At 27.5% G+C, this 23,490-nt stretch overlaps 2 protein-coding genes and 1 long non-coding RNA gene across 8 annotated transcripts; 1 reads left to right on the top strand and 2 right to left on the bottom strand.

Moving 5' to 3' along the window:
* Nucleotides 1–539: 539 nt before the first annotated feature.
* Nucleotides 540–15,297, bottom strand: LOC140676593 (uncharacterized). 2 transcript variants are annotated; one of them, XR_012048577.1, is made up of 8 exons: nt 15,208–15,297; nt 14,998–15,116; nt 3,124–3,319; nt 2,182–2,477; nt 1,990–2,066; nt 1,400–1,633; nt 1,027–1,287; nt 540–848 (listed from the first exon to the last, which is right to left on the bottom strand). It is a non-coding gene; the product is annotated as an uncharacterized lncRNA (long non-coding RNA). The 2 variants fall into 2 exon arrangements; XR_012048576.1 differs by having other exon boundaries at nt 14,958–15,116.
* Nucleotides 8,062–14,524, top strand: LOC140676591 (uncharacterized). The gene is made up of 2 exons (XM_072911782.1): nt 8,062–8,241; nt 11,335–14,524. Exon 2 carries the CDS (start codon nt 11,335–11,337, stop codon nt 13,240–13,242), a length of 1,908 nt encoding a protein of 635 aa, XP_072767883.1. The 5' UTR covers nt 8,062–8,241; the 3' UTR covers nt 13,243–14,524.
* Nucleotides 15,298–16,722: 1,425 nt separating the features above from the next.
* Nucleotides 16,723–21,944, bottom strand: LOC140676592 (uncharacterized). Of its 5 annotated transcripts, none has more exons than XM_072911787.1 (10): nt 21,772–21,944; nt 20,601–20,765; nt 19,881–20,036; nt 19,489–19,766; nt 19,077–19,269; nt 18,832–18,980; nt 17,969–18,181; nt 17,580–17,708; nt 17,423–17,503; nt 16,723–17,198 (listed from the first exon to the last, which is right to left on the bottom strand). In XM_072911787.1, the coding sequence occupies exons 7-10, from the start codon at nt 18,029–18,031 to the stop codon at nt 17,091–17,093; spliced, it is 381 nt and encodes a 126-aa protein (XP_072767888.1). In that variant the 5' UTR covers nt 18,032–18,181; nt 18,832–18,980; nt 19,077–19,269; nt 19,489–19,766; nt 19,881–20,036; nt 20,601–20,765; nt 21,772–21,944; the 3' UTR covers nt 16,723–17,090. The 5 variants fall into 5 exon arrangements, with proteins under 5 accessions (XP_072767888.1, XP_072767887.1, XP_072767884.1 ...); XM_072911786.1 differs by lacking the exon at nt 21,772–21,944 and adding an exon at nt 21,440–21,506; XM_072911783.1 differs by lacking the exon at nt 21,772–21,944 and adding an exon at nt 21,440–21,481 and having other exon boundaries at nt 20,601–20,907.
* Nucleotides 21,945–23,490: the final 1,546 nt, after the last annotated feature.

The raw sequence follows: 23,490 nt of genomic DNA on the forward strand, positions 1-23,490 counted from the left end.
ATTTTTTATATTAATAATTACGTATGATAACTTTATAATAGCAATGTAATATTTATAAAAATGACTGCAAACGTGCTACAAAAGATTTAAATATGTAAGTTGCTCTCACTTGTCTAAAAAATTTCTGAAGAATTTTCGACTTATGATTGTAATCGGTCGAAATCCACATATCTCTAATGACTGTGTATACGATATCTGGGTATCTTTAGTTGCAATAAAGCTTACTTATAAGCCGTATCGACTGTAAATTTTCAAAATGTTCTATTGTGTGATATTTTAAAATATTCTTTTTTATGGTTGTTGAACGTAAAATAAGATATTTGTGAAAAAAATGTATTTATCAAAATTATATATCTTTTTTATTTTTTTTTTATTTTTCAAATGTTTAGTAAATATTAGATTTCAAATATTTATATTAATTGCAAATTTTATTGAATTAAATTATTACTCAAATAGAGAGGTAATTAATAACAATAATAATAATAATAGTAATAAATTAATCAGTCTAATTTCACAAGAATAAAAAATCGTTGCCTGTTTATAATCATTTTTAATTCTATGTCATGGGAACAACGACAGGGATATTGATCTTGTTTATAGAGATAATCTTGTTTATAGAGATAAATATCGCAATTATATTGATGATGACATTGTTCTCTTTTCCTCATCAGTCTCTAAAACGATCAGTGGCGCTTCAAAAGTATTCATCAACGATATAGGTTGCCTATCGAAAGGAGTTGAAAATTTTTGTTTTGATATTATGGATATTCTTTCATGTCTGTTATTTTCGATGTTTTGCAATGAAACTACCTCGTTATAAAGTTTGCATATTTGATTTCTGTCGTTTCCTGCCAAAATTATAATCATAATTTTGCAACAGAAAATTAATTTGTATTAAATTAAATTTTGACTTGTGACATAAATAGATGATAATACTATTGCAACACTTATACTTTGACAAACATTAATAAATGTAATTTTTAAAAATACTATTATTTTTAAAATATAAAATGTGAAAGATATTACCTGCGGTAATACAAGTAGAAACAACTTGCTCTTATTACAACGAAGAATAATATAATAAATATAAGCCATGCTTGGTTATTTTTTTGGTGAAATTTCACCGATACAGATTTTCGCAAGCGTGATTAGTTTTGTAGGCAAACTCTCTTCAGTTACAATGATTATTATTTCAAAGAACTCTTCAAGTTTCAATGGGCAATTTATAGCATTGTCATAAGTTTCATTATCGCCAATCGTAAATACTTTGCCAGGAAATTCATTAGTCTGTTGTAATTGAAAGCAAACATTAAACAAACTTGTTTCTGATAATATATAAAACTTATATTGTATATACGATTAATATATGATTAATCTATATATATATATATATATATACATATACGAAGATAAATTGGACTTGTTTATAATCTCTAGATCGCCATTGAAAGCTATAGTTGAAGGTGTTCGAATCTCCAAGTATTTAATGCTGCTAGATTTGTTTGCGAGTGTAATAGCTTGAATTCAGATAATGTATCGTGTTGATGGAAGCACGTATAATCGCTCCCTATAGTTACTCAAGTAATGTGTAACTATAGGGAGTGTAATGTCACTAACAATATTTTCATCGTTTCTATCAAATTAGATCAATATAATTAGTTCAATTGACAGTATATTTTAGGAAAATAATTAAAAAGAAATTTTAAATAATTGTTTGTTGTATATAGAGTAAATTAAACATTAAAGATAATTATAACATCTCTTTTTTCAGTATTTTTAAAGAGAATAGCAAATCTTTATGATATAAACGTGTAATTACAGTAAAATGGAAAGAGAGAGAAAGAGAGAAGATTATATAAAAATGTAATGCTATACAAAATAAATATGTTATAGATTGTGATTAATATTGAACGCAAAAGAATCTGTATCTAATATATACACCAAGCTTTTGTTAGCTTTTAAAGTTGTTTAGTGAGTAAGGAATCTTACTTGTATTACTTAACATTTCTTCAGTCACAAAAAACAGAAGAACTTGGTTCAGTAACATTTATATTGTATGAAAAAACCTATAAAAACATATTTTCTGTTTAATGCAAATGTTTTATATGTCTCTAATTTCTTTAATTATATAATTTCCTTACACTGTAATTTATTTATTATAAAAAATTATACTAAATGTACCTATATTTTTCAGAAATTCTTGATAAGCGGAGACATTTTCTGGACTGGAATAATTTCTTATTATGTAAACTGTTGTTACGTATCGTTCAACACCATGCAATTCTGGTTCTATTGTAAATCCAGAGAATAGTACAAAATCTATTTGGTTATATTAAAATCTTTAACAGCATCACTAATTCCGCGTATTACTATTCTAGCCATTATTGGTCCTGAAATCGTTGTGCAATTTTCAGGCGGATGCTACATTGGTTTCCAGCCTTCTACTCTCAAGTGGCTAAATGTTTCCGATGGTATTTCTATAAAGTTATTGATAGTTATTGTTTACTGTGATAAATTAATATTCGTAGCTTTAGATACATGTGTAGATAGATATGTGTGTGTGTGTGTGTGGGGGGGGGGGGTGCGTCGTTACTTTAATGTAAAAATTTAATTAACATGGGATATACAGATTATTATTGCTAGTCTACAAAATATATTGTTGCTATTTGATTTGTTTATTATGATAAACTTTTACACACACACACACACATCTACACACATGTGTGTATGTATACAATTAAATCATAAAAAATTTAACGCAACATTGCAACTAATATTCGGTACAGATCATTAATTCTTTGTCTGATTGTGAGAGACATTGTGACAATTTTCATATTTTGATTTAATGTAATAATTAAATGAAAAGAAGAAATATAACATACTTATTAGAAATAGAATTACTGAATAATTAATTAATTTATTAATTAGTTAATAATTATGTTATTTTTTTAAAGGGAAAGAATTATAATTATTATATTATATGCTGATATTACGACTATTTATGCTAGCAATGTATCGATCTTATTAAAAAAGAAACAATATTAAGAATTAATAAATAATTTAATAGATTAAGTTATTATATTTATCTTGATAATTATGAGATAAATAATAATGTGTATATACCAGAGCTTTCTGTGTCAAAGCTTATCTCTTCACCTATGCTGCTATGTCGTGAATTGTGAGCTGTGGCATGTATACTATAAGATGTGTATGGATGTAAATTTGAAATTGTAATTGGTAGCTCTCCTGTGGAGTTAGTAATAATGTGTTTATTTGGCACATCTGAATTTAAATCTCCACAACCGTAATACTTTTTAATCTGGAATTAATAAAAAAATGTTTGCATAATATGCCGAAAACTAGGATTAAAGATAGAGTATCATTATAATTAAAGTTCCTAAAATTGAACATATATATTATTTTGAGAAAAAACGACAGAGAGAAATATGTTTAATTTAATTAATAATTTATTTCTTGATTTCATAAAATTCTAACACTTTTAAAAATAAAAAGAGTTCCGTCGATTAAGGATTTCAATTTGAATTTGAAAATTGGGGTGCTAACTTCACATCGAAAATCTAGATCGAGTAGTTCTGAATAGCTTATTTGCTTTGTTCTTATGTGCTCTAGAGTTCCTGATAAATAAAAAATAATTTTGATAAAGCATTAAATTAAAAAAAAATTAAAAAAATTTTTTTTTTAAATAGTTCTGATGATTAATTATAATATTTTTACATGTAATGAAGAGTTCCTGATAGTTTTTAAAAAATTACATTATACGAAACTTTGGAAATATAACTTTGAAAAAATTGCAGTTCGGTAGCACGGACTTGAAACTTTGAAAAAGAAATTGAGTTTCTACTAGGATAGCAAATACTAAATATTGTATATATATTTCTCACACATTTTATCTATATTGTTATGTATATTGTATTTATTTTATATTTTCTCTTAACTTATTTATATGTATACAATATGTACATATATATATATATATATATATATATATATATATATATATTTATATAAATTTTTATAAACGTACTTACTATTGGCAAAAATTTTAATTTTTTACTTCAAGAATTCTATTAACAACCGACACTAAAAACCAATAAGATTCAAACGAATAGACCAATTGATAGTTTACAAGAGAGAAAGAGAAAGTAGCAGGGGATGGGAGAGAGAGAGAGAGAGAGAGAGAGAGGGGAAGAAAGAGAGAGAGAGAGAGAGAGAGGTTCTGACATATGTGAGAAATGTATATAATTAAAGAAATAATAATTATAAAAAATATCGATACTTATACAAGAGAAAAATATCGATAGTTATGAGAGAGAAACTCGTAATAACCATTTATGAAATACTTAAGAAGATGTCACAGTACGTATTACTGATCAAAATCTAATTTAACACAACAATAATATTTTCTACATCGGTTGTAGGAAATATTTTTTACTAAACTTCTAAGCTCATTTCTACAATTACACAAATATTCCTTCGTGCAATTCCTAAAAACCTATCTTATAAATGATTTTAAAATTCCCTTAATAACTTTCTCTCGTATATTGTATGTTAGTTTGATATACATAAAACTAACAAAATGGAACAAAAATGTTATTTTTTTAAGCACTGTCACTGTTAGACTGTTGCGTAACACTGACTTTAGACAATAACGGTTAGTCGAAGACTTTCTTTTGATAACTTTTCTTTGATGACACAGAGTGAAATATTTTTCATGTCTAATAAACGCAAATAATATTTGAGGAATTGATAAAATTGAAGTGCTTCTTACAAAAAGTAAACAAGAATTCTTGAGAAAAATTTGAGAAATGTTTAAATTTTATCAAGAGCTAATGTCAATGGTCATATATTCGAATGTAGTGAGGCATTCTACAAAAACAAAACCTTGCACAACACAAAGCAAAATTTAAGATTGACTAATCCTACAAAAATAACTCATGTCAAAGGTGTTTCCATCAAAAATATTTCATGTTACAATTTTAACAAGAAGTATTTTTGTAAAAAACGTTTTAATATTCTATTTATAATATTTCATATTAGAGGAAAGCAATAAAAATTGATGTTGATTGTAATCTGCATTACGCAATTAAAATAAAATCATAAAAAGATTTTATTTATATGAAATAATATATATATATTTCAAATAGTTTTATTTGTATATATATATATATATATATATATATATACATTTTTATAATAATTTTTTATAAGAAAATAATAAGTACTATACATAATATATGGAGATAAAAATTCTTATTTCTTCTTTTTAAAGCTTGTAAAATTTATGCATATCTAAAAAATTTGTAATTAATTAAGTAATTTTATCGATAGATATACTTTTCACCATGTGAAAGGTGCAAGTAATATTTTTTATTACAAGTAAATTTTAATAATTTATTAATGTAAACATTTTATTTATATCATTTGAGCATACATTACGTTTTATATCATTTGAATATATATTACTTCTTCAGATTGTAAATTATTGATTTATTGTATTGTATTGTGATTATTAATTTATTGAAGATAATCCAAGAGAATCAATACATTGACACAATTAATATTATAATTGAAATTTATTCGTAGTAAAAAGCGTTATTTACATCATTAACTGTTGCGCATGACTTTTATTTACCCTAACCATTAATAATTTTAATCGTATTTATACACAGGATGCCCTTTAATTATTTATCATTGCATTACGTATTTTTACGTTCTAGAAAAAATTATACTTATCATTTTAACATGTGTACTGAAATTCTTATTGTGTTTTGTCTGTAAAATAAAAATATTTATTTGTAAACATTTATTTATTTCTCACTATTTGCGACAATGCACTAATCGTAAGCACACTCAATTTCAATATTTTATCTCGATAAAACAGTTCCAATTGATGAGTTAAATTGCAAAATGAATACAGACGAAAATTGCTAAAATCGTAAAATCAAAAAGGTTGGAATCTCATAAACTCTCTCAAAACACCCATAAGTCCATATTTGATCAGTAATGGAAAGATAAAATGCAAAGCAGTTTGACAAATAATTGTAATATTTATAGAATAGATTATGATGATAAATATAGTTTTAAGATCCGTTATTCTCCTCTGATATATTAATTTTCTGGAGGATAGTAAGACAATCAATTTTTAATAAGAGCATTACTCCGGAAATATGTAGCACTCACGAAAAGAAAGAACTTTAACACGTCCATTATCGCTTTTCTCTTTATCAACAAATTATTCATATAAACAAACACACACCAATAAACATACGATATATTATACATTTAAATCTGAGAGTATGTAAAGTTCAAATATAATAGATTATATACGTATAAATCAGTTACGTATATATCAGTTGCATATAACTTTAGTTATGATGTCTGGCTAATATATATTATTGTAAACTACATTTATTCATTTAATTAATGCTATTCTTCAAACACATTATTCCTACATCCCAATAAACATACGATGGTACATTATATTATTTAAATTTGAAATTACAGAAAGTTAGTTTCCTCTTTATATTATCTTTGCGTTTCCATTATATATCTTACAAATTTTGGCCAACATGATTATATGGGTAAAGTTGGCCAAAACTTGCCATTGGACATCTTTAATGCATTGATTTGTTTTCGTAAAATAAACGTATGATGTGTAATAATTTTCTTACAAGTAAGTTTGGTGAAATGTAGATAGATATTGTCCTGTTATCTTTATTTTCTCATATGTACCAAAAGGAATTTTGTATTCTCGTTTAATAAATAAATAAATAACAATTTTAGATAATTCCATACCTATTGTGCTATATATGTTTTCAGGTAATATAATGATGTGTTCATCGTAAAATAATTTGTAACATTAACGTATCCAGCATCTTTCTTTATTGTTAATAAACGTGTATACATCAATTATAAATCTTACGATCATTGAAGAACAAATAATATAATAGAAACAAAATAATAGTAGAATAAATATTTTAACTTGTTAGTTTATTTTATGTCGCCTTATTTTATGGCCTCCGCTATAATAATACGTGACACATGCATCAATCCTGCGCATAAATCTAAAGAACGAAGTATACGTCTAGATTTTAAACGCAAAGAGTGACGTTAGTTTTTGCTTCTTGAAAAGAGATTCAACTATTAGTCGCGCGGACCTCGAGTCCCTTATCCTGCGTATTGATTATTTAAATAAAACATGTATGCACAAGTTTAGGATCTTCTTTTTGAAAGAAATAGGTGCGAACTTCATATATATATATACTATGATTTATAACAAAAGATTTGGAAAAGTAGCCCCCTTTTATAATTTAAAATTTATTTTATAACAGCATATATATAGATTTTTTCGACATAAATAAAAAGCAAAGATATTTTTAGATGTTTGACATTTTTTAACAATCTAAAAATATAATACCATTAAAACTCTTTTTAATGTAATACTTTTGTTTAAAGTAAATTGTTACGTTCTGGCTCGTGTTTTTTTTCTTCCGTGTCGAAGGAATCGAGATAATAATCGATCGATTGGTAACATAGAAATTATTCGACAAATAGAGCTCTATAGATGTCTTCCCCCAGATAATTCTTCAAAGATTTTATTTTCATCCGACAATGCTGGAGAGATCGATGACGAAATAATACCGATCTAAAGGAATAAAAATATCAATTTAACTAAATATGATATTGTTACTCCCTCAGCAAAAGAATAAAGAGACACATTAGTCACACAAAGAATGCATATAAGAAACACAGCTATATATCAATATGAACAATCATCACAAAAGAATTTTTCTTTCACTTAAAAAAAGTCTTTCCTATTACTTCACAACGCGAAGAACCAAGAACTTATATCACCAATCGACGACCACTAAACGTAAGAATTTACAAAGTGCAAGGAAGATATCGTCCAATGAAGACACTGGAAGAAGTACGTTAAACTTTTTAAGTTATCTCATCTCTAAAAATTTCGAGTACGCCCCTAAAAAATTTGTATAAAAGGAAAGACCAGCGGAAACTAACAATAATTTTTCATTACTTCTCTAATAGCCTCTCATCAGTTGTTTGCTTCAGTATTTCAAGTCCAGTACTTCGTTAAATATTTTCAAGTTTTTTATATTATTTATTGAATGCCAAAATCATTCAGTGTTTTCATGTGATCTGGTTCAGATCTACAGAATAGCCAACCAGTAGCTGTCTTATTCAATACGCCATTTAAAACTAGTAAGTCAGTCTGAATCTCTAAACTTCCACAAACATACAAACACGCATATACTTATAATTTCATTAGCAGATAGTCAAAATTATAATAGATACTTATAATTTTGTTAGCAGATTGTTTATTATTAAATTATAATAGATAATTATAATATAGTCAAACATTTATTAAAATAATGTATATTAATTCTTTGATTTTCAAATTCGAATAAAATTTAGATTTTTTATGTTTAAATTACTATTATTATATTAACCCTCTCTCGACATTCTTCTAAAGGATCGCACTTGATCCCATGTAAAAGAGATTAAATTCTTTTATCCAAAAGATACTATATAACGAATTTTTAGAAGAACAGAGTAACAATAATAGAATCATTGTTTACCTGTTTTTCAAGCCTTGTGGTTTGTTCGACGCAAATTATTCGCCGGAAGACATCTGAATTTCTGAACAATTAATCAAGTTCTTCCTTGGATCCATTCTTTTTTTAGACCTGAACGTAACATATCTTAAATTTTTAGGGGCACGTCCAAAATTGAAATATATGTACGATGTTTTAGACTGGAATGAGTAAAGGGACAAGAGGTCAAACTGAGATAAAGAAATTAGAACGAAATTTTCAATCTGCTATACACACACACAAAGCCTAATAAACTAGATAAACCATATACTTCTATTAAAATGATAATAGAAATAAAAAAATATTAAAATATTAATATTACCCCTAAAATATCTAGTTATAAACCTACTCTAAGAAATATTAATTTTACGTTAGAAGAAGCGATAACTAAGGAAGGCTACGAAGAAAAGGTTAATACTGTTGTGCTTTTAATTAGTTTCGACGATTCCTACGACGATACTTTCGTCGTAGCCGATTCTTAAAAAAACCTAAAATTGAAATATCTCCAGAAATTTCGGCAATGGTACAAAAATGGTGCAAAATATTGCATATTGCTACTCTTAAATACACAGGCGCAGTCATTTTTTATTTTGGTGGATAAAATATTTCTTTAAATTATTTTATTGAAAATGTGAAGAGACAAAATCGTTGCCCAATGAGGTCATAATTTATAAAAAATTATAAGAACAAGAATAATAGAAGAAACTTGTCGTATTATAGTATATATAAGATCAAGATTTTGATAGTGTATCATAATTAACTAAATATTTAAAATAAATTTATGCTTATCAGTTGCAAGATAAACTAGAATGCATATATCAAAAGAGTGATGAAGATGTAATTATATATACAAATAGAGTAAAGTTTTTAGAAAAAACAAATTTTAAAAGCATATAGGGGAACGTGGGATAGAACGGCACCGCGGGGTACAATGGTGCAGAGTCGATATCTTTTTACAGAGATGCTACCATGTCATGAAATATGTTGCAATTATTGCTATTAGGTGTCTCTTTCTGCGTGCTGTTATCAGTGATCGCAATATTTTTAGTTGAAAATTGTTATAAATTATTTAATCCACTTGCTGTGCTCTCCGCGACTGAGTTGTAATTCTTCGATATATTTACATAAGGTAAACAATGATAAAATTCTATTTTTTATTACCGTAAATACATTTATGTTTTAAAATGATCTTTTCTTATTAATTTTATACTGTGTCTATGTAAATATTGATTAATTATAATTTTTTATATGATCAAAAGTAAATAAATACGTTTTAAGGTTTAATGAAATATTAGCCCACGAAATGTTGTACTTTTTATTTTTATACTAGAGAAAGAAAGAGAGTATACATAGATGCTGTCTTTCAAAATTAATACCAAAAATTATTACATTAAAGGATATTTTTCCATGTTTAAAAAAAAAATACTTATTATAACAAGAGAATTGTTTTTATTTATAGTTATCATTTAAAAATACAAATCTATATTCTTATGTTCTATATATCCAAAGAATATTTTTAGTAAAAAAAGATCGATTTATTTTTTTTTAATATGTTGAAAACTTGCTCAATACTTACGTTGGCCGTTCTACCCCACGTTCCCCTATAACTCCAGAAAACGTTTTGACCGACCAAATATTAAGACATTATTAGAAAAGGACATGAACAAGTGCTTCATTAGAGGACTAAACACGAATTCGAACAAAAGATCAAAATTTAGACATAAATGCGACAGCAATCAATGCCTTAAGAATAGAGAGAGAGCTCTGAGCAATAACATGATAATTACAGACATACCAGGATCTTCTTTTGATAAAGTCGCTATGGATGTCGTAGGATCTTTGCAAAAACTGACAAGAATAACAAATACATTTTAACATTACGGGATCAACAGAATTAACTAAATTTTGTATGGAAATACCAGATCAAACTGCCGAAACAATTGCAGAAACTTTTGTAGACCGATTTAGCTGCGTACTTGGTGCACCGAAAACATTATTAACAGACTAAGGACAAAATTTTTATTAGCGATTTAATGAAAAAGATAGCTAAATTATTTAAAATTCATAAATTTTGCAGATCAGTTTTCCACTTTCGATCAAACGGATCGAGAAAGATCGCATCATGTATTAGGAGAATGCTTAAAGCAATATGCAAGTAAACAAAAACAATGAGATAGATGGCTCAGCGTCGCAATTGAATTTTAATTATAATATATTACCAGTGTACATGAAGCAATTAAACATACTTCATATAAATTAGTTTTTGGCAAAATAGCAAGAATTTCATCAAATAAACTTCTTGATCCAGAGGATAAATTAGCAAGCTACGACGAATAATTAATAAACTTTGTGACACAATTACATACATAATTCAGGAAAACGCTCACAATAACATTGCGAAGCTAAAATCAAATAAAAAAGTTATTATGATAAAAAATTAACCCACAGACTTTTAAACCGGGAAATCAGGTATTTTTATTAAAAAGTCCAAAACCAAGAATTTATTTTACAGAACCCTATAAAATCAGACATTTTTATTAAAAGTCCAAAATCAACAATTCATTACACAGGACGAAATATCTTAGAAATCTTAGATAAAAATAACCTAAGAACTAAAACAAAGTAAAATAGCTGAATTGTACACCCCAATCGCTTACGAATTTCACATATCAAAACTAACAGTAATAATTTGAATTTTCAGATGGATTCCAGGATTGAAAGAATACTTGTAATAATAGCAATCTTAATAGCTAAATTTTACCAAACGCACGGAATAATAGGATACGACTGTGGCTCTCCTTCTGCAAATCTAACTACTTTATCGTTATTAACTATCGACGAATGTGATATTCCGCAACAAAATGTTAGCCACAAAAAAGTATATATCCAGTTACTACAAATTAACGAATTTAAATCTGTACGAGTGATACAGTGTAAAGTTGAAATCGACCGAATAATCAAGTACTGCGGAATGTTCTCTCACACTTCAGACGTACATAACGGAAAATATGCATACATAAAAGAAATATCTCGTGACGCATGTAGACAGATGCACGACTACGGCAGTATTCAACTGGAAAGCACTTACTTATCCGGGTTAAAACCCAATCAGACACAAATAATTCCGCTAACACTCGCTGGCAAAGTGGACACTAATGGAAATTGTAAAGGAGAATCATATTCCGATTTTTATGGAACATGGTCAGAGGTGATTGTACTAGCAAATGTAAAAATCACATTGCAAGATTACATCGCCGACGTGCGAATAAATAGTAATCGCGTGCAGCTTAGGTCCGGAGTGATATGCGAATTCAATAAATTGTATTGCACAGATGTAGAAGGAGGAGATACCTACTGGGATTACCTTGTCACTGACATGTGTCAATTTTCTAATTACGGTGTATTATATGAAGGAGATGTAAATAAGGTAATCGATAACAACCAAGAACATCCTCAAACAGTTTATTCTGTAGCTACGCAAAACACGATATTTGCATTAACCATCAAAGAAACACACAGCGTTTGCGGATATTCACTTATACGAACAGAACATCCTAAATTACTAATCTTTGAAACAAAACGCGGTCTTAATGTCTTTAAAAGAAATTCTCACATCTCAAATTTGGATATCTTTACATATATGAATTCCAAATTCGTGTATGTAGAAAGACACATCCGCATTCAAATAAACGATCTCTATAGAAATATATTATTACATCAATGCAATTTAGAACGACAAATATTGCAAAATGCGCTAGCAATAGCTACTCAATCTTCAGACATTTTTGCTTATTATCTGATGAAAGGGCCTGGATATATGGCTCTCCGAGCAGGGGAAGTAATCCACATAACAAAATGTATACCAGTTGATGTAAAAGTAGCGCGAACAAAAGACTGCTATAATGAATTACCCGTAATCCGAGACAACAAAATGTATTTTTTAACTCCTCAAACTCACATACTATTACGACAAGGAACACAAACTACATGCAATCCAATCGCACCCGCCATGTATCTCTTGGGAGATTCATGGTATAAATTGATACCTAACGCAGTGGAGACTATAGCCCCGACCATTATGAAACCATTAACAAAACCCACGTGGAAATACATAAGCCCAGGATCACTCTCCACAAGCGGCATATATTCCGAACAAGAATTGAAAGACCTCAGAGATCATATAATGTTCCCAGTCGAACGACCTTCAGTATTAAATACCGTGGCAAGAAGAGTAATAGGAAAACCTATCTCCCTACAAAAAGGCTCAATTTCCAATCTTTTAGATGACATAACAATAAAGAAAGTAGCATCCTCCGCCTGGGAAAAAGTCTGGGGCAAATTCCTGATTTTTGGAAATATCAGTGCTGGATTAATTGGAATATACTTAATTATACAAATCATCAAGTTAATTGTGGATACAATCGTGAACGGATACGCCTTGCATACCGTATATGGATGGTCAATACATTTACTTGGAGCAATTTGGGATTCTGTCACTTATCTTTTATTGCACCTAGGAACACAGAGACGAGTACAGAAGGTGGAATATAAAAATATACCTGAAATCCACAAGAAGCTACAGAAGAAACCCGAAGTACAAATAGTATAGAAATAAACACAACATAATCATCCCTGTTTTTAGAAGAAAATCTAACTTTGCAACTAAGATGAATAAATATAATAATAATAATAATAATAATAATAATAATAATAATAATAATAATAACAATAAAAATATAATTATAAATTACAAGCCCGAATAAAAAGAAAAAAAGAGACACCGTTCTCTCTTTTTTCTTTTCATCAACTTTCAAAATTGAACTTTTTTAATTTTCCACTTATATTAAATAAATTCTAGAAATGAAAATCAAAGCCATCAACACGTGCTACCTAATTCGCGGATGCCTAGAGGTACGAATAATCCGCATAGTATCGCTGCTCATCTGGGTCCAACTGAAAAATGGTGAAAAGGATCTGACAGAGTTCAATTTCAGAATGAATCGACGAAGTAAATACTTCCAATATTGGCCGAAAATCTAAAAGAAGACGAATCGGTCGCCGTCAAAATCAAGGACATCTGGCAACGCGGCCTTATTATAAAAATTAACAGAGTAACAAACATGGTCAAAGTCGCTCTAAAAGACTGAAGAATTATAGTTTGGAGATCAATGATACAAGTTTTCTTCTTAGAAGATCGGTTTCGGAAACTATCCTGGCATCATGTGTGGCCTAGCACACACGGGCCCCTTAACAAAAATCACCCAATGGTTTGAAGACACAATAATGTTGTGTAAAACTCTCGCAGAACATCAGGACGGATGAATAAAAATAATCCACCCCCTTCACGACGGAGCAGTTATGGTAAAACTGATTATCTACGACAAGTACAGCGATGAGGCCAACAATTTGCGAGACTCATTGATATAATTAGTTACACGTTCAACTTAGTAACAACGTTAAGACAGATATACTTCCTAGAACTTAAAAAAAGGGAAGGGGGCATTACTAAGACGTAATAATTAAGAATATTTTTATTAATTTCTCGTGGCCCACCAACCATGGAGGATCCATACAAACCGGCAACAAGAATTTTAAGTGTTTGTTTTTTGTATGTAACGTTTTTACCGTTTTTCTCCGTTTTTTTACATCAAATATTGTTACCGCTTTTTTTTTTTACATCAAATATTGTATTTACTTTCTGTAAGGATTATTTCCGGATTTGTTGTACTTATATTTACGATTTGCTTTACGTTTATTTTACTGCGCTGAAGAAGGCTCAAATTTAAGCTCGAAACGTTTGTCTAGTTATTCTATATAGTTCATCTTTTAATTTATATGTTTTATTGTACTAATTTATTTATAGTTGAATTATATTATTAGTTTAATTTTTATTTTACTACTTATTAATTTGTTATTCTTCCTTGCTCTCTACAGCATTTAATGTTTGTTATATTATTAACTATAAGAGAGCTATTCTTAAAGGTTACGTAATATTTAACTTTGCTAGGTTAATTAATATAAAATAATATCAATAAAGGCAGTAGAGAACAAAGTATATATCGTACAAAATATTATAATGATGATTCTGAAGCTAGTTAGTTTTGAGAATGTAATAAAAAAATATTTGATGTAGTAAAATAATTAGTTTATTACAATGTAAGAAATCCAAAAATATGTTATAAATCGGTATAAAATTATAAAATTATAAAAATGAACGTTTCGAGCTCATTGTTTGAATCTTCTTCAGCTTAAAAGAATAAATATAAATAATAAGTACGGTATTGCTGGCAGTATAAAAATCTTTGAAAAATATATAAAACAGACCTCGGTAAGTCAATCAGCCGTAAGATTGAAATGTACATACAGAATTTAATAATGACGTTTATCAGTCCTCTAAGAGTCCTCAATAGATGTTAAGCAAGGTTGTATTTATTATATAATTAGAATTGAAGAATAGTGATTCGATTTCAATGCCAGTTGATTCTGGAAATATGTGTAGATGTTCATGTAGAATAATTAAGAAGTAATCTAAGCACTAAACTTTACAGTAGGTATAGTAAAATTAATTACTTACAATGTCGAAATATTCTCATGTGTGTTCAATAGATCTTGACTAGACAAAACGTGTATATTTTGGAGGTCGAGCGGTTACTGTCAAACTAATGAAAGTATGAGAGATTGTTTATATGCTGCGTCTCTGCTTAGAAAATTTTTGGGAGTGTGTTTATGACGTCATGATATGTGGCTGATAAATTGCCAGTGTCTGTCTGTAAATTTAACCCGTTTTTTATCTCTTTATATAAAGTATTTTGGAGATCAGTCTTTTATTATAAAACGAAACTTCATCCACAATATTTACATTCTTCCAATCGAAGTCATGGTTATATTGTAGCGGTATTTTTATTTATATGTAGTTTATATATGTTCAGAGATTCTAGTTTTCAACATTCTAGACGTTTGCTCTACATATGATGCATCGCAGTTATTACAGCTGATTTTATATACCACGTTAGTTTTTAATTTGTTTAGGATAATATCTTTATGCACTTTAATGAATTTATTCATTTTATTTAGACTAACGTAAAATAATTTCACATTCGTTTTTGATATTTTTGAATTTATCAGTTACAGACGGTAAATAGGGGATGGTAAAATAAACCGGATTATTCTCTACTGTTCTATTGTTAATGGAGTTTTCCATATAAGTTAACGCCTTTATTCGTAGATTGATGACATTAAAGATTAAACTGAGTGGATAGCCATTGTCAAGAAGAATTCTAACTATGAGATCAATATTTTTAGTGTGAAATCTAGGATGAGAAAATATTAATTAATATAGAAATGAAGAACATACATATACAGGTATTTATTATAAGAAACTAGGTGATCTTAGCGCTCAACAAATAATATAAAGAACTTGGAAATATTTAACGAAGTATTAGACTTGGAATACTGAATTAGAGAACTGATCAGAGGCTATTAGAGAGATGATGAGATATTATTGTCATACGAGTTCCTGCTAGTCTTTCCTTTTATACAAATTTTTAGTTCTTCCACCTCTAAAAATTTTGACCATACCCCTAAAAAATTTGTATAAAAGGAAAGACCAGCGGGAACTAACAATAATTTTTCAATACTTCTCTAATAGAGAAGTCTCCTCTGAGCAATTCTCTAATTCAGTATTCTAAGTCTAATACTTCGTTAAATATTTCCAAGTTCTTTATATTACTTGTTGAGCGCTGAGATCACCTAGTTTCTTCATCTGACTTGCTTCAGATCTACAGAACGGCCAATGAGTAACTGTCTTACTATCTGCTCATTTTGGACACGCTGTTTAAAACTAGCAAGTTAGTCTAAATCTCTAAACATCCATTATATAAACATATTTATAATTTCGTTACCAGATTATCAAACGTTTATTAAATTAGATATTGTTAAACATTTATTAAAATAATGTTATTGTATTATATTAATATAATTTTATTTTCAAATTTGAATAAAGTTTTATAATTTTAATGTTTAAATTAAATTAAATTATATTATTAATTATTATATTAACCCTCTCCCGACATTCTTAAGGAATCGTACTTGGTCCCGTAAAGGAGATTAAATTCTGTTATTCAAAAGGGACTATTGAACGAACTTTCGGAGGAGCAGAATAATAGCGACAGGAATATCCTTTACCTGCTTTTCGAGTTTTGCGATTCATTCGACATAAGTCATTCGCCGTAGAGATTCGTTCGACATTAGGAAAGATTTGTCATTCACTATTGTAAACCTCCCATACTATTCGCGATTCGCAGTATATCATTCGAAATTCGTAATTCGTTGTTTCTTATTGACACATTCGTTTTTTCTTACTCATTTTCTTTCTTGTTTCTTTCTTACTTAAGCCGGCCGCACACGGTACGATTTTTCATACTAAATCGTATACGAGATATTTAATTAACTATCATACTAGCTATGCAACTTGAAATTATGTGTGTTCCGTGCTACTATACTTCCTAGTATGGTAGTTTTGGTAATAGGTGTGGTGCCTTTTTTCACTACGTGATTTCTTGCTAGCTGTAAATGATAATAACGTTAATAACTGTCAAAAACGCGAAAAATTAAAATAACCTATATTTTGGCTTCACACATGCAGATTTTTTTACGTATAATTTAATAATAATTAATGATAATTATTTTTTATTATTAATAACAATATTTTAGTGGCAAAGTGTGACAGTCGATCCGTTGCCTCTTGCAATTCTTTCTGAAGCTTGCCAAAGTGTTATCATCGTCATTACCGGTGGTGGTGGTGGTTGATTCCTCCCTGATTTCCACTCCGTTAAACATAATGTAGTCACAAGTTGCTCTCTCGAGGGTTTCTATGATAAATTATCATCACACTGAATAAATAATGGCGTATTAAAAGTATTAAGTTTGTTCATCGAATTGACCTACCTCCGAATTATCAATAAGTAGCAGTTTCTGTGCTGTATAATACTCAAATTCCACGATTTCCTTTGCTGTAATGTTCAGGTATGGCGTCGGTTTAAATTCGCCGCTCACAGGAGCGATCATACAGCAAGTCTAGCAATGCAAAAATTGATAATCATATTAATTAATTAATTGTTATAACATTGATAATAATATAATATTAATCTTGGTATGATTACATCTTATGACCGTCTCAATTAATCGTGATTTCTATATAATTAAGTAATATAATAAGATTAAAATATAAAAAAAACAAACATATTTTAGTAAAAAACTATACAGTTTATATTTTGCAAATATGTATTCGTTAGATGATATATAATATAAAGAAATGTAAAAAATATTGCTCGTACAGGATCCTGAAGATCAGGTGGTTGTAACATGAGAATGAGTTCTACTTTAAACTCCGCAATCATTCGTCAGAAATCATTAATTGTTGAGGGCATGGGAAACTGTGTGGCTAGATATTGATTCTGAAGTCTTACTTCATCTACGTAAACGGCAGATAAATAATCACTGTTCTCATCCAATGCTGGATCTTTTCAAATATATTCTACTCACTTTATCTAAAATAAAATAAAATAAAATAAATCTCTTTTTCACAGCTGATGTTGGCATTAAATATTTATATTATATTTAGTTAAATATGTTAATTCTTTAACTTTTAATTACTTTTAAATAATCTTTAATCCTTTTAACTTTTAATTACACAGAATTTTATATTTCTTATATTTTTTCCATGAAATTTTCACGAAATATTTTGATCTTAATTTTAGAGAATAATATTCGTAAAAATAATTTCTCACATATTTTGCTGGATATATGCAAACAAACCTGAAATTAGTTCGGGAAATATCTTCCTAATCTCGCTTATTGTTAGCAATCATAACGCCCCATCTTAAAGAATCTAAACATAACAATTAGATAAATTATATATATAAACTAATTAATTTTTTAAAGATTTTCAAAATTGTTCGACAAACATGCAAATTAAATATTTAGCGTTAATTTTTGACAAATTTTATAAGATTTAGAATCATTTGTGAAACATTCACAAACATTCGCTATCGCCTATAATGGATTAGAGCTAGGTTCATTGAGTTTAGGAATAACTACGATTATTATAGCTAGTTGTTGAAAGACATTTCTTGATTTGAATAAATTGCCACATGGGCAAACCATGAATCGCCGCCTTCGATGAATCTTTTACAATTACCATTTCTCGCTTCGTAATGTATGGAATCACGTAACACTATATGTGCATCGCATTCTGCGCATAGACCAATTAACATTTGTACATATGGTTTCGTTATAAACTTGAACTAGTTAAAGTCGCACTTTCGACAGTAGTGTGCAGAAAGTTGTCTAAAACACATGTTTGCGAATAAAGTCTTTCTCTCGAGTGTTACTTTATTTGAAATAATTATGATTAATTAAAATATCTTTAAATTTTGTACTTACATATATGAAATCGGAACAGCATTTTTGTGTTGCTTCTAATAAACACGTAATAATCGATGCTGGAATGTTCGGGTTTCTTCGCGTCTTCGTCCGTCATAATAACATTATTTGTGTCATAAACGGATATATTCCGAGTTACAAAGTCCCACATAATGACAAACAATCGCCACTCATTTGCTGACAATGGCGTATGCTGTATTGATCATCAATTAGTTTTAAAATTAATTAATTTTAATGTGATTAATTTTAAAGTATTAGTGCAAGTCTTTATATGCAAATTTAATTTCTTTTTAAAACGGTATAATAAATAATGACAACAATCATAATTTTTTTTTCTCGTTTATATGTTTTAATTAACATTTCCATTATCGAAGTAAGAGAACTTAAGTAGAGAAATTGTGATGTGTTTTACCAGGAAAAAATCTTGTCTTGCTGCGCAGATTGAATCTTTTTCTGGTCATTTGTCCACTTGAGATACTCCTGTCGGGCATTTTCATATGATGAACAAATTATTGTACCAACCACCTATTATAATCCAGTAACAAAAATCTATGTAATAATCCTTACAATTGCAAAGCAATATATGCGCGCCATGAGATCCATGAACTGAAATGGAAAGCTTTGCTGCGGTAATATTTTTAAGCTCTACTTAATCATATTTATCTTGAAAATTTGCATATTCTTGAAAGTCTGAAAATACACGTTTTTTAAAAGCTATTTTAAAACACGTTAAAAATGTTATTATTATAACATTTAAATTAGTAATCTATTATAATATATTTTATAACTGTTTTGCACTTTTACCTTTCCATCACTGACCAAATACCAGCTTCATAGGTGTTTTGAGAGAGTTTGTGAAACTCCAAACTTTTTGATTTCACGATTTTAACCAATTATCGTCTACATTCATTTTGGAATTTATTTTGTTAATTGGAGCTGTTTCAGTGAAATTAAACAATTCTGAAATAATGTATGTATATACATGTACAGTAGTACATTGTCATTAATAGTGAGAACAAACTAAATGCAAATTTTTTACAGATAAAACACAATAAGAATTTTAGTATACATGTTAAAATAGTGAGTACAATTTTTGCTGGGACGTAAAAATACGATTAATAATTAAAGGGTCTTGTGTATAAATATGATTAGAATTAATAGTCAGTGCAAATAAAAGCTATAATACGCAACGACGAAGGGTGCTTGTAACGTTTATTATTACGAATTTTATATTAAATTTTAATTATTTATTGAGTAATAAAAATTAGTTATTTAATTATTTAGTTTGTAAATTTTTCTATCCTTTTCGGATCATCTTTAGTATAACAATTCAATGGTTTACAATCTGAAGAAATAACATGATGTATGTTCAAATGATACAAATAAAACTTTTACATTATTAAATAATTAAAATTTATTTGTAGTGAAAAACATTAATTCCGTCCTTTATTGTTTTTTGTGGTTTTTATCTGGCCTAATCATTAATTCTCATCATAAAAATATGAAACAGTAAAAGATTCATACTTAAATTTTAATACTTTACGTATGTTATGCTTGTTCTTTATATAGTAATGCCAATTTAAATTGTCATTTCATACTAGAGCGCCGCCGTCGTCTTCTGAGATGCATATTAATTTTCTGGAGAGAGATGACCTATCAATTCTTGGCGATCCATGTAATATACGGTCACTGTTCCGAAAATATGTAACATTTGACTCGCGAATAGCGAAAACATTAATACCATTATCGTCTTTCTCATTGCCAACAAACAAATATGTATGTGTCATTTTCACACATATTCATTAGATGGGATGTATATAAAACAATATGGCTGAATAAATAAAAAATAAAATCATAAAATTCCAATTTTGTACATAAAAGTCAAAATAAAAAAGGGAAAAGCCACTAACTTTAATGTTACTTTCATTCATTTGACTACAATATTCGTACGTTTTGGACGAAGACATTAGAAATATCAATACTTTATTTATTATGTCATTTTTAGAAAATATATTTTAGTATTTTATTTTAATCAATGTTTGACTTTTTTTAAAATTAGGGATAACCGCTTCATTATAAAACCCTCGATATTATTTTATTACTGTGAGTACACATTACATATAGCGGGTATATCAAGTGTAAATTAATTTAAGTATTTTTTAAATCTGAAATTAGTACAAAGATAAAAAGTAAGAGAGCTAAAATTTTGCTCTATTGAAAGGTATAATTGCCAAATTTTTCTAAAAACTTGTAGATATAATGCAAATGAATGAAAATAACATTAAAGTTAGTGACTTTTCCCTTTTATATTTTGACTTTTGTCGTAGTTTAACTTGATTTAAATTTTTTGAGAAAAATTTTACCTAGTTGTAAAATGTCAAAAAATATTTAATTGTAAAGAAAAACAAGTACGTTTTTCCCTATTTTTTTCTTAAATAATAAATAAAAAATTAAAAAAGTATTTTCAAATTTTAACTTTACATGTTATTAATAGTTAAAAAATTTTTTTGTATTTTCTCAGTTCTGTGTCTTACACAGAATTACCTATTTCTTAAATAATAAATAAAAAATTTAAAAAGTATTTTAAAATTTCAACTTTACATGCTATTAATTTTGCATTTTCTCAGTTCTGTGTCTTATACAGAACTGAGAAAATACAAAATTAATAACATGTAAAGTTGAAATTTCAAAATACTTTTTTAATTTTTTATTTACGATGATTTTTGTCTAATTGTAGCAGTCCGAATATAGTCCAATTTTTTTAAACACAGTGTGCTTAAACTTTTGTGTCAAGCACTGTATGTGTGTAATATTATAAAATTATATTTTATAGTGTTTTATCTACATCTTTGTTTTAAAATTTTAATTTATTAAATCCATTTTTATTATATTAAATAAAAAAATTATGTCATTGTATTTTTTTCCAAAATTTTTGTACGAATTTAACGCGTTATTTTGAACTTGGACCATGTGTATAATAAAATAAATGTTCAAAGTTATTAATTTATTTTATATTATAATATTAACATTTTTTGATCAACTTATTATAGAGTAGAACAGTTCTATGTATTGAGTATATTTAAATAAAACGCGCATGAATGAGCTGTGATCTCTTATTTGGAAAAATACACACAGTTCACTTAAATTACACTAATCCACTTTAAATAAAACAGACAATAACAATAACATTAAATTTTTGTTGACGTTATAATATATAAATATATTGTAGAAACACTGTCTTACACTACCACTGTTAGACTGTTGCTTAGACTACTAACTTTAGACAGTAACGGATAATCAAGATGAACTTTTCTTTGGTGACTCAGTAAGATAATTTTCATATCTAAAAAATACAAGTAATATTTGAGAAATTGATAAAATTGAAGAATTTCTTACAAAAGAAGCTCTTGTCAAAAATTTGAAAAATTTTAAATTTTTATCAAGAGATGATGTCATTGGTCGTACATTCAGATATAGTGAAATGTTCAACAAAAGTCATTCTACAAAATAAAACAAAGATACAAGTATAAGAGTGATTAATTCTGCAAGAATTCTACACGTGTTTTCAAAAATATTTAAAAAATATCTCATGTTACAATTTTGATAAAAGAATTATTTTTGTAAGAAACGCTTTAATTTTATTTATATTATTTTTCATGTCAGATATGAAAAAAGCAAAATAAATTAAGCAATGTTGATTATAGTTATGATCTGTATGAAATTAATGTAAAATTATATAACATAAATATATAAATAAATACTAACTAATATATAATATATAAATAAAAACTAACAATACTTTATTTATATAAAATAATATTTAAAATATCTTTTTATATAATAATTTTAGATAAGAAAATAATAAGTACTGTATATAATATATATGTAGATAAAAATTCTTATTTTTTATTTTTAAAGTTTGAAATTATATTTATAATTATATTATTTAATTATATTATAAAATTATATCTAAATATTTTTAATCAATTAAGTAATTTTATCGATAATTCTATTGCATATAACTTATATATTACATAAAATTGTGCCATTGTTGTAATGAAAAGTGCATCATACTATGAAAAATGTATCATGTATGATATTTCTGTATAATTCTTGTTATCTTTTTAAAACTATCTACTCTTTGTACGATAATATTTTATCAACATTTCTAATTACAAAGGTAAGATATTTATTTTCTATAAATCACAAATTAATATTTTACTGTACGTATTATGATAAATTTTTATAATTGTTGTACAGATTTTTACGGATTTTTTACATTTCTGGTTAATAAATCTGATTATTTGATAGCAGTAATGCAACATTGCAGAATGACAACATATGCAAAAAATGTTAAAGTATTGCAAACCATTTTTATTTTAAAATAAACAATAGTATGTTAACGTAGTATTTT

Source organism: Anoplolepis gracilipes, chromosome 2, assembly GCF_047496725.1.
Source record: "Anoplolepis gracilipes chromosome 2, ASM4749672v1, whole genome shotgun sequence".
NCBI classification, from domain to species: Eukaryota; Metazoa; Arthropoda; class Insecta; order Hymenoptera; family Formicidae; genus Anoplolepis; species Anoplolepis gracilipes.